At 53.1% G+C, this 12,172-nt stretch overlaps 1 protein-coding gene across 1 annotated transcript; it reads left to right on the top strand.

Moving 5' to 3' along the window:
- The first annotated feature begins 18 nt into the window (after positions 1 to 18).
- LOC100737419 (pregnancy-associated glycoprotein 2) lies at positions 19 to 8,850 on the top strand. Its single transcript, XM_003480693.4, has 9 exons — positions 19 to 121; positions 1,216 to 1,381; positions 2,661 to 2,778; positions 2,869 to 2,987; positions 4,206 to 4,405; positions 5,335 to 5,451; positions 6,994 to 7,135; positions 7,220 to 7,318; positions 8,538 to 8,850. Exons 1-9 carry the CDS (start codon positions 21 to 23, stop codon positions 8,691 to 8,693), a joined length of 1,218 nt encoding a protein of 405 aa, XP_003480741.3. The 5' UTR covers positions 19 to 20; the 3' UTR covers positions 8,694 to 8,850.
- Positions 8,851 to 12,172: the final 3,322 nt, after the last annotated feature.

The raw sequence follows: 12,172 nt of genomic DNA, 5'->3' as shown, positions 1-12,172 counted from the left end.
GAGTTTCCAGCCACCACTGCATGCTCAGAACTCCCTCTTTCCTGAGTACCTGGACCCAGGAAAGAAGCATGAAGTGGCTTGTGATCCTTGGGCTGGTGGCCCTCTCAGACTGCTTAGTCATGTAAGTACGGGGACTAGAACTGACAGCATCTCTCTCTATGGAAGGTTTCTTGTCGCCCTGGCATCCTCTTATTCCTCCACACATTGGGGTTAGAAGGGAATACCATCATTCCTGACAGTCTTAAACCTCAGCTCTCACTGATTGATAAGTACTTCGCCATGGGCACCATGGGGCCCAAGGATCTTGGGGAAGGACTGCGGGATTGAACAACTCTGGGGGCACCAGTCCCAACACGACCCAAGTGAAAAATGGCACTCCTTGGATTTGTTCAGTGCACATCCTGTGCAACTGTCACTGAGGTCTTGTGGAAAGCATTTCTCCTGCATTTGCTCCTAGGTCTTCTCTTGGATCCCTCTCCATTTCTGTGTCGATGTGTTTCTAGGGCTTCACCTGTGGATCTCTCTTCTTTCTCTCCAACTCTCTGGCTGACTCTACCCATGAAGAACACTCGGAGGTTTTGTTCATTTTCCTTTCAAGTCTGATTCTTCCTCATTCGCTAGCCTCTTAATTGGCACAATTTATTCCCCATCTCCTGGCTCCATCTCTCATCCCTTTCTTTGGCTTCAGCCCTGGAGAAAGATCAGGAGGCCTACTGCTAGGCCTTTCGACCTCTAACAAGCAGTATGACCACAGCCAAGTCACAGACTCCCTGTCCTGCATTTCAAAGTCCTTCTCTCTAAAAAGAGGATCACGATCCCCCTTCTGCCTCCTCCCAGAGCTACTGTGAGGCAGATACTCTTGGATGACAATAGCGATGGGATCGGCTACCATGGTGGAGACTTCCCACACATAAGGCACATGACTTCCATCCTCTTCCTTAACAGCCAGAACATTCTATGTAGGGGGCGGGGGCTATTGCATTCAACCTGGGTGCCACTGGAGGCTCCAAGGGCTCCCATGGCTTTTGCAACATTACAGGAAAGAACCTGTATTCAAACCTAGGCCCTTGCCATGGTCTTTGCAGGATGACACTCCTCATAACAATGCTTGGAAAACACACAGCGTCGGTACAATGGAGGGTGACAGTCCTTCTACAACATGGACAGCTGTTGGCTATCTCTTGTTTTTTTCCTTTTCCCAATGCACCGTGAAAGGATCCCTCTCACGAAGGTCAAGTCTGTCCGAGAAAGCCTCAGGGAAAAAGGCTTGCTGAAAAATTTCCTCAGGGAACATCCTTACAACATGATCCAGTTCCGCCTGATGAAGAATTCTTCCCATGTCCGGAAATTTGCTTCCCATCCACTGAGGAACTACCTGGATGTGAGTGAAAGGGGAGGAAGGCTCCACAGCGCCCCCTGGTGCTCTGGTCAAGCTTGGGGTTCCCCAGGAGGGGCCAGGAGGGATGTTGGGGCTGGGGCCCCTTCAGGAAGCAGAACCACAGGGGGATCTGGCGCCTCACACCCAGAGGAGAAGGCACTCCCACCCTCAACTCTTGGTCTGAGGTGACTGGGCCCAGAGATGACCAGGTGGCACTGAACCTCCACTTCTGTGCCAGGGAGTTGTCATTGGCACGTGGAGCTTTTGGGGTTTTTTGGTGGCTAGGGCCAGCACCCAAAGCATATGGAAGTTCCCAGGCTAGGAGTTGAATTAGAGCTGCAACAACCAGCCTACACCACAGCCAGGCATTTCAAGCCACGTCTGCTACTACACCACAGCCCAGGGCAATACCATTCTTCAACCCACTGAGTGGGGCTAGGGATCCAACCCAATCCTCACAGATCCTAGGGGGTTCATCATGGCTGAGCCACAGCTGGAACTCCCAAGATTCTTCTTCTTGAACTAAGGGAACCACTTAGTTACCGATGAAGGGTGAGTCATGTCTAATTAAACAATAAAGCCAACTGCAAAGCAACTTTGAAGCCACAGATGGTGGAAGTCCATCCAGCCCCCGTAGATCCTAAAAGTTTACGAGTAAAAGTTATTGAGCTCCTGTGGTGGGTGACAATGTAGAAATCTAATAACTATATGGTTATGGATACTGATTTAATTTTATGTTTATTTTATTTTCTCTTTTTTGCCTTTTGAGGGGCACACCTGCAGCATATGGAGTTTCCTAGGCTAGGGACCGAGTGGGAACTACAGCTGCCAGACTACGCCACAGCCACTGCAAAGGGGGGATCTGAGCTGTGACTAAGACCTACACCACAGCTCACAGCAACGCCAGATCCTTAACCCACTGAGTGAGGCCAGGGATCGAACCTGTGCCCTCATGGATACTTCTCAGGTTCATTAACTGCTCAGACACTACAGGAACTCCCAGCTTTAGACACAGACAAAGAATAAATGAATGTCACAATAAAGGGCCAACTGTATGCTGCTGACAGGACCAGGTTTGAGTGTGGGCAAAGGAAAGAGAAGGACGTGCTCAGGATGGGCCTTGAGGGGGACACTGGAGAGCTGCTCCAATGAGACACTGGTCTGAGCACAGGCTATGAGGTGGGGCCGTGCTCAGGGGACCTCAAGGTTGGTGGCATTTCCCAAAACCAAGGTGACCAGGGCAGTCAGTTCTGCCCTGACCACCCCTCCCCGCTCCCTACAGTTGGCCTACATGGGCAACATCAGCATCGGCACACCCCCGCAGCAGTTCAGTGTCGTCTTTGACACCGGCTCATCAGACCTCTGGGTGCCCTCCATCTACTGCAAAAGCAAGGCCTGTGGTGAGTGCCCTCCCCGCCCACCTTGTGCTGCCCCGACCCCCCTTCTCGGACCTCGGCAAGCTCACAGACACGCATCTCCTCTATCTGCAGTTACACACAGGTCCTTCAACCCTTCCCACTCCAGCACCTTCCATGACTGGGGCAAATCCATCACGTTGGAATACGGCTCTGGGGAGATGTCAGGATTTCTTGGACATGACACCGTTCGGGTAATGTGGACACCACAAGCTCAGGCAGGGCTGGCCCTGGAGGGACTGTTGCTTCCCAGACAGACACAGATCCCTTGGGAGGGACTGCCTTTCCCAAAGTCCTGAGTGTCTCGCTGCCCACCTGCCCTGAGGAGGAAGCGCACCTGCTGACATGCAAACTCTCAGAAAACCTAATGCAGAGAGAGGTTTAGGGGTGGATTTGCTGCTCAGGTGCCACTTTGCTGGCAGCAGGGAGAGGGGGGAGAAAAAAAACATACCTCTCTATTCCCCTAATGGGCCTGGAACTGTGCCAGGCACTTCCATTGTGATCATGGTTTAGTCCTGCAGCCCCTCCCCCCCTGCAGCAGGTACTGTTATTACCTACTTGTACAGATTAGGGAACAGAGGGCCTTGGCCGAGGTCACCAATCTGGTAAGCGGTGAAGCTGGCCTGGCCACTCAGGACTAAGCAGGGGTGGGGTTTTGCTGGTGTGGGTTTTAAAGTGATCTGGGGACCCTGGGGAGCAGCCCAGGGCTTCAGGCACTGAGGCAGGGGAGGCAGGGGGCCAAAGAAGTGGGGGCAACCTGCTAAGTGCATTCTTACTCTAGGCGGTCTTGGAGAATCTAATTAAAACTAAGGCTGGCCACCCCAAAAGAGCCTGGGTATTTTCTTTCCCTTTCTCTCTCTCTCTCTCTCTCTCTCTCTCTCTCTCTCTCTCTCACACACACACACACACACACACACACACACACACACACACACACATACACTGCATGTTTCTCAGGCAGAATTTTCATAAGAACCTTGAAGTTACCTTTTATAATGGGCATCTGCCTTACTGTGTGGATGCAGAATCCACAATGCATTGCAACAAACTCATCCCTTTCTGCCCTCAGATCCCAGGGACGCCAAAGGGAAGGCTACCCTGCCCTCTACTCATTCTCCTCAGGTGGGAACCATGTGGTCCTGCCCTGAGTCTCACTCTCCCCCCAGGACAAGGGCATAAGGCCAGTCTACTAACTGGAGATAGCATTTGCAGAAGGAGCGGCCGTGGGTTGAAATCCACAACCCTGCACAAATCAAATGGGATCCCCATCCTAGCTTGGGCTATGGCCAAGCCAGGGCCCAGGCAGGCCTTAGTTCTCTGCAAGCGGATGGCATTTCTTAGCCCCCTCCACCCCAGCCCAGGCCCTGGCCTGCTTCGCAAAATTTCATGTGGAAACACCCCCACTCCCACAGATCGGCCAACTCACCAGCACGGACCAGGCATTTGGCCTGAGCAAGGAGGAGATCAGTAGGACCTTTGAACATGCCATCTTCGATGGCATCCTGGGCCTGGCCTATCCCAGCCTCGCCATCAAAGGGACCACCATCATCATCGACAACCTAAAGAAGCAAGACCAAATTTCTGAGCCTGTCTTTGCCTTCTACCTGAGCACGTAAGTCTGAGCTGCACAAACCCTGTCTCCACATCAGCTCTAAGAGGGTTTAAGTTGCATGAAAAATTATAGACCACACAATCCAGAAGTTTATAGACAATGAGAGTCAAGACTAAGGCCAACCAACTGTGACCACAGGGCCACACCAGGCGCTGCCAGTGGTTTCTACAAATATGCTTTTATTGGAACATAACCATCCTCATTGGGCCAAGGGCAGCACTTGGTCCAGGGAGGTGGAGGGAAGAGGAGGAGCAGTGGAGGGGTCAGGATTCAGGTGGGAAGAGGAGAGAACGGGATTCGCTGACGGATTCGATAAGGAAGGAAGGACAGGGATGGGGGGACTCTTTCTTCCTCACTCACATTTGACCAGGAGCCCAGGACCAGCTTGAGCACTGGCAGGGGCCAGTGCAAAAGGAACATGTGGAACCCCTTGTGGAAAAAGCTTGAGTTTCAGGACAGAGATGGAGAAGGCACGGGGCCCTGCTGAATGGGGGGCCCATGGACAGCACAGGTCACGGGCCCAGGAACCTGGCCCTGGGTTAGCCTCATCCACACCCTCAGGGCCCTCAGGTCTCAGCTTTCCTGAAAATTGACGGCTGGCCCAGTGGAAGCCACAGCCCTCCAGGCTGGGGTCCCCTGAGGGATTCTCTCAGTAGGCTGATTGCGGGAAAGGACCAGGCCCTCCAGGAAGGGTGGGTGGTCAGAGCCTGGCCAGGATGCCCAGGTTCAAACCTCTTCTGGGCCACTCATTAGCTGATCAGGTACTCAACCCTCCGTGCCTCTATTACTACATCTGTAAAATGGGATCGTAGCGGTGCCTCTGATGGGTGGATAAGCACATCCCTCAACAGTGCCTGCTGTGTGGCCAAGTTGAGAGAAGCCACCCATTATTCTCCTACACTCAGCCCTCCCTCTCCTCCTCTCCTCAGCAACAAAGAGGAGGGCAGCGTGGTGATGTTTGGTGGCGTGGACAAGAAATACTACAAAGGAGACCTCAAGTGGGTGCCCCTCTCAAAACCCCACTACTGGCAGATCGCCTTGGACAGGTAAGCCCCTCCCTCTGAAAACCATCCCTAGGCTGTCCCCACACATGCACACAGACACGGACAGGCGCGCACACACACACACACACACACACACACACACACATACACACACACACTCTCCACAATGGCACACTAAGAAACACATATAGAGACACACATAGAATCACACACAGGCACATAGAGACACCTATACAGACACGCCCGCTCACACAGACACACCAAGACAGACAGACACAGACATACACAGACAGACACAAACACCTCTCAGAGGTTTATATTTACCCAGGCCTTCTGACCAGGGTCCTGACAAAGGTCCTGACCAGGTTCTGGAGATACCTGTGCAACCGGGGGACACTGCAGCTGCCATGCTGGGAGGCAGGTGGGGTGCTGGGTTTGAGGACCCTAAAGTGTCCTGAAAGGAGAATCAGGGAGACTTCCACGAGCCTGAGCAGGCTGGTGCTAAGATGACCAACTGTCCTCAGCTACCCAGGCCCAAGCAGGTGATTAGGGCACAGGACCGCCAGTGGGAAAACAGGACACGTCCTGGACAAACTGGGAAAATGGGTTTCCTTAGGGAGAAGCTACCCAGCAGTGCACAGAGGCTGGCTGCATTCTTGAAACTGGAAAGCACATCAGTCAGAGAGACACCTCCTGAACCTGACTCACCCAGCCCCATCCCAGGCACACAGGGGGATAAGGGCTATGACAGGGACCACCAGGGAGCTGGGACCCAAGAGTGGCCTCAGAACAAGAGGCAGGAGTTGAGGCCCTCACACAAGAGCTTCCATGTCCTTTGGAGGTCCCTGGGCAAGCTCAGTCATTTCTTCCTGGGGGCCTCAGTGTCTGAGCCAGCCCGGGGGGCAGACCTAGGGGACAACCTCTCCCAGGGCACCCTGTGTCCCCCCCACCACCACTCTGAGCTGAGACTGCCCTAGAGAATCTCCACCATCACTCTGGGTGTTGACCCGTTATTGCTTAGACACCAGAAAACAGTGCTCTGTTTGCCCTCATTCATATCTTCATTCATTCAACAAACACATGGTGTGGATTTACTGTGTGATGGGCCCTGAGGATACCCCTTGTTCTTATAGACCTAGCATCTAGGAAGGTGGACATTCAGGAAATGAGTCCCACAAAGAATGAATTACCACTTTGCTCCAGGCTAGACATAGTGTGTACAGAGAATATCCAAGAGAAGAGCCTGATCTGGTTGGCGGCAGGAGGTGGAGGGGAGCAAGAGGAGAATTCCCTGAAATGTGACAATTAAGCTGCAATCTAAATGATGAGGAGAAATCAACCAAAGGGGATGGAGGCCTTCTAGACAGGGTGACCAGCTTGTGCCAAGGCCCTGAGGCACCTATGAGCCTGGTGCATTCAGGAACTGAAAGGAAATTAAAGAAAGTGAAATGATCAGAGCAAAGGAAAACAGAGTGGGGACAAGAGCTGGAGGACTGTTCTGGAGACAGTCGTGGGTGGGGGCAGTGGCAGCAGTGGGAGACTTCAGAGTGATCCTGGAGCCCCCTTTGTCCCACTGTCTCTCAGGATCACCTGGAGAGGGGAGGTCATTGGTTGTCCCCGCGGCTGCCAGGCCATCATGGATACCGGGACGTCATTGCTGATTGGCCCAAGTAAAGCGGTGGCCAAAATCCATTCTCTCATCAATGCTGCGTACGTTAAGGAAGAGGTAAGTATCAGGCCACAGGGTCACTCTGGGGCTCTTCACAGGAAAGATCTGCTGAACCAACCTCTCTTCCTCTTTCTCTAACAGTATGTGGTCCCGTGTAATGCCAGGAAGGCCCTGCCAGACATCGTCTTCACCATTAACAATGTCAACTACCCAGTGCCAGCTCGAGCCTATGTCCAAGAGGTGAGGGGCCAACCCTGGGGGCTGGTTCTTAAATCTGCAATGTGTGGGACCAGTGCGCTCCTTGATGCCAGGAGGAGGGGGCTCTCTACAAGCCAAGCTGTACCACTGCAGTTCCCACCCCCACCACCCACTACCACGTGGCCCTGGCTGGAGAGGGGGCCAGGGCCTCCCACAAAACCAGCCTCTTGAAGGCAAAGGGAAGACTAGGACAACCACCATCCTGAAATAAAGATGGAGACTCCACCCCGAGCAGGCACAGTATCAGGCACAAGGAGAGGGGACCACTAAGGGCCTTGGCCCTCAAGGGCCCACAGATGGATGACACAGAATCCCTGTGATCATCAGGCTGAGGGACAAGGGGGTGGCTGAGGACACTGCCAGTGTGTTGTCCCACCAGAGTGGTTCACAGTCTCCCTGCCCATCTCCAAAGTGCCCTGGTTTGGATGATGATTAGAGGGTTTCCCGAGTCCTAGGCTGCACCTGCCCTTCGTAAGCCCCAGGTCCCCCTCTGGGAGCTGGGACACCAGACCAGCCCTGTGCAGGGCTTGGAGGCCCTCCTGCATGAAGGGGACACAGTGACTGCACAGCCCCTGGCTCAGACTTGAGCATTAATACACGTCAGCTCCCGATAGGAATTGAGAGGAGGCTGAAGGAGCTCAAAGAAGGCTGTGAGGAAGAGAAGGAATTCCAATATTCTAAACCCCCAGCCTCATGGAGGGGTGAGAAGCCCCTCTGGGGTGGAGGCAAATCAACACTGGGCTCGGTGCCCATGGCACCCCTGGGGGCTGTGCTAAGGGATGCCAGGGGCACATCCAGCTGATGAGGGCTAGAGACAATGGAGCACTGGGCAAGTCACCCAACCCAGCCTGGAGTGGCCAAGGAGGGTGAGCAGGAGTCCAGGAAGGCCACCCGAGTAGGGGTGGGGGAAGAGGCGCTGAGCACAGCCTTAAAGAACAGGTTGTGGGGAAAGGGGCAAGAAAAGGCCTTCTGTGCAGAGAGAACAGCCAGCCTGGGGCAGAAGGAAAGAAACAGCAGGGAGGGGGAGGGGGGCTACAGCCCGCCTGGTTCTTGGATGGACACCCCACTTCTGCAGCTGCTCAGAGAGCCACTCAGCTCTCACCTAAGGCAGGAGATGAAACCAAGAAGCTGCCCACCGTGGATATGGAGGGCAGTGGCAGGTGAGGGCTCAGGCTCACAGCTGTGTCTTTCCTTCTCCCAGGATGCTAGTAATAACCTCTGCTACAGCGGCTTTGATGGCATCATGGATACCTTGAGCGAGAGTGACAGCTGGATCCTGGGTGATGTATTCCTAAGGGTGTACTTCACCGTTTTCGATCAAGGACAGAACAGGATTGGCCTGGCTCCCGCTGTGTAAATGCTGGAGCTGCTTCAAGAAACAGCCAGGCCCACACCCTAAACACACATTCCCTCACACCTAGGGCATTCTCGCCCAGGGAGCGCGGCTTGACGGCGTTCGGTGCTCTGAAAAGTCCTGTTCTCAGTAAAGAATAAAGGATTGCCTTTGCAATGGTGCTGATACCAACCAGCGCCTCTCTTTGGGTCTGGGCGGTGCCTCGTAATCGCGCAGGACTGCACGACCTAGTCTGAACCATAAATGAGAGGAGCCCATCTCCACGAGATTTCCAACAGAAGGGCAGACCTCTCGGAAGGATGCTGAGGATCAGGGATCAAGGAATCCGTGCAGATCCAAAGATCTCAGTGACCAGACCCAAGTCATCAGAAGCCATCAGCTCACTCTTTCTCTCCATTGCTCTTTCCCTCTTCTCACCTTTGACTCTCTTGGCCTCTCTCTTACCTTTCCTCCCTCAGGCTTCTAAACATACTGAAGGACTCCACAGCTGCCTGCCCCAGGGTTTTACATCCAGAAGGAAAACAAGCGCAGAAAAGATCGGGGTACCGGGGAGGGCTCTGATTGGTCCACCGGAGGTCACGTGTCCAACCCTGGACCAACCATCGCAGAGGGGTCCTGGGTACTCCGATTGGTTTCACTTGGTCACAGGGCCTTGCCAGGCAGCATCTGATTGACAGTTTTCTCCAGAACAAAGTGACTGGACCCCGGGAGAAGTGGCCCCAAAGGAAGTGGCAGAAGGATGTTCTAGATAAAGAAACCCCAGAAACTGTGCCACGTTCTCAGAGGGATGAAAGGGGTAATACCTATAGGTGCTTGGAGTTCCCTGGTGTCTGGAGGTTAAGGATCAGTGTTGTGGCTGGTATCACTGCTGTGGCTCAGGTTCAATCCCTGACCCCTGGACATGATAAAAGATTGGCAAAAAAAATATTCTTACCCTCTCAGAGGACCTTCGACAGAGGACTTCTGCTCCAGAAGGGCTCTGGTTGAGGCCCTTCAAACTGGGCTGTTCCCCTTGTCCCCCCACCACAGTGAACAGCTCTCTGCCACCCACACCAGCCGTGTCCTTTCTAGACCTTCGACAGAGGACTTCTGCTCCAGAAGGGCTCTGGTTGAGGCCCTTCAAACTGGGCTGTTCCCCTTGTCCCCCCACCACAGTGAACAGCTCTCTGCCACCCACACCAGCCGTGTCCTTTCTAGACCCACTTCTGCAGCAACAGACCCATGTGCATGCCTAAGGCATCCCCACCATTTTGGGAGCCCAGCGTGGCCCTTACCTCTGCCTCAAAGGCTGTTGGAGGGACTACTGCCTGTCTCTTAAAGGGGTACCAGGGTGCACAAAGCCCTCAGGCTTTCTTTTTTTTGTTTGTTTCTTTGTTTTTTTGTGTGTTTAGGGCCGACCCTGTGCACATGGAAGTTCCCAGGCAAGGGGTATAATCCAAGCTGCAGCTGCCGGCCTTCGTCACAGCCACAGCAACGCAGTATCAGAGTCTTGACTGCAGCCTACGCCACAGCTCACGGCTACGCCAGATCCTTAACCCAGTGAGCAGCCCCAGGTTCCAGGGATCAAACCTGCATCCTCATGGTTACTAATCCGAATCCTTACTACTGAGCCACGATGGGAACAGCCCTTCAGCCTTGCTGAGCTTCCTCCAGGAGCAGAGATAAAGAAAAGTCTGGTTCTAGGTGCCACTTTTTAGCTCCTTTGGAGACCCAGGCAGCGCCCCGGGCTGGGGACAATAGGGGTTAGAGGCCAAGGGGAGCCCAGATGGAAAAAGGTACAGGGAAGAAAAATAAGATGGAAAACACACCTCAACTCAATGCACAGCTCCGGCCTTTACTTCACAAAGGCAAGACGATCGTCAGCTAAAGGAATGTCTCCCTCCCTTCATCTTTTCACTCAGTACAGATTTGCTGAGCACTTACTCTGCGTCAGGTACTGGGGGGGACCCCAAGGATGGGAGTCTCAGGCTGTGGTGTCCTGGGTGGTGGTGCCGATGGTCTGTGCAGCCCTCTCTGCTTTGCCCTCCTAGTCCGGCTGCTGCCCTTTTCTCTAGACTTTGAGCTCCCTCTGCTCAGCTCATCTCCCCATCAGTTAGGGGACCTCCCAGGGTGGGGATTCCTCTCCTCTTTCACAGCTGTCTCTCTGGGGGGCTGGTCCCATCCTGATTCCTTTTTTTTTTTTTCTTTTTTTCTTTCCTTTCTCTCTCTCTCTTTTGTCTCCTTTTGTTTTACCCAGTTACATGGAGGGTTTCTTGCCCTCCTTGGAGGTTGAAGGTCTTCTGCCAGCCTTCAGTAGATGTTCTGTGCAAATCACTCTACATGGAAATTCTTTCCGACGTGTGTGTGGGAGAAGGCGAGCACCACGTCCTCCTCCTCCTCCGCCATCTGGATCCCGTCATCCCATTTCTGCCAACATGGATGAACCTCGAGCACATTTTGCTGAGTGAGATAAGCCAGACACAAAGGTGAATACGTATGATCTACCTATCTAAGTGGTCTAAGACAGTCTCACTCGGCAACTGGGCACCCTGACACTTCCTCCTAGAATCTTCCTTCCAGGAACTTGTCTTCTCTGGGATCTTCCTCTGACTGACTCCTCTCCGTTCCCACCCCGGATGGAACCCACCCTCTGTCGCTGCTCAAAACCTGCCTCAGGAACGGGCACAAGGGACAGAGAGAGCCGTGTGTGATGTGACCTGTGGAGCAGTTGAACCCCTTTCAAAACTTATGTCCTGAAGAGACATATGTATGTTTACAACAAATGCTCAGGGGGTGACCCGAGGCCCAGTCCTCACCATCAGACAGCAGGACAGGGCCAAACAGGACACGGGACAGCCAAAGCGGGTGGGACACCTGCCAAAGCCTAAGTCTCTGACCTTTGGTTCAAGGGGAGGCTGCAATCTTGCGTGGCCTCAGGCACATCCTTCAGCTGTGCTCATCTCTGCCCCAAAACCAGACCAGTCATGACAGCCTTGTCGTGGCAGGGGGGCGGTGACAGGGTGTAGGCAGAGGGTCTCGACTCAGTAAATGACTAGTTGTATTCTTTTTTTTTTTAATTTATTTTTTTCCACTGTACAGCATGGGGACCTAGTTCCTCTTACAAGTATACATTTTTCCCCCACCCTTTGTTCTGTTGACATGTAAGTATCTACACATAGTTCTCAATGCTACTCAGCAGGTTCTCCTTGTAAATCCATTCCAAGTTGTATCCGTTGACCCCAAGCTCCCGATCCCTCCCACTTACTCCCTCTCCCCCCCCCCCAGGGAGCCACAAGTCTATTCTCCAAGTCCATGATTTTCTTTTCTGTGGAAATTTTCATTTGTGCTGTATATTAGATTCCAATTATAAGTGATATCATATGGTATTAACTAGTTGTATTCTTAATTATTCCTACCTGAAGATTTTGGGCAGTGACATTTCTTTCTGTAAAAATTGGCAGAAATTTGTTCACCCTTGTCTTCAGAGATTAAGCGATATAAAG

Source organism: Sus scrofa, chromosome 2 (assembly GCF_054392235.1).
Source record: "Sus scrofa isolate SSC_HxYL_T2T_F1_AM1 chromosome 2, Sscrofa_HxYL_maternal_Yorkshire_Landrace_v2.0, whole genome shotgun sequence".
NCBI classification, from domain to species: Eukaryota; Metazoa; Chordata; class Mammalia; order Artiodactyla; family Suidae; genus Sus; species Sus scrofa.
The sequence above is the reverse complement of the archived record's forward strand: the minus strand, read 5'-3'. Positions and strand labels throughout refer to the sequence as shown.

Bases quoted from the DNA above. Each gene is read 5' to 3' on its own strand.
- LOC100737419 (XM_003480693.4), top strand. From the start codon at position 21: ATGCTCAGAACTCCCTCTTTCCTGAGTACCTGGACCCAGGAAAGAAGC. The intron at 1,382-2,660 runs GTGAGTGAAAGG...CGCTCCCTACAG, and splicing joins CACTGAGGAACTACCTGGAT to TTGGCCTACATGGGCAACAT. The intron at 7,136-7,219 runs GTAAGTATCAGG...TTTCTCTAACAG, and splicing joins CTGCGTACGTTAAGGAAGAG to TATGTGGTCCCGTGTAATGC.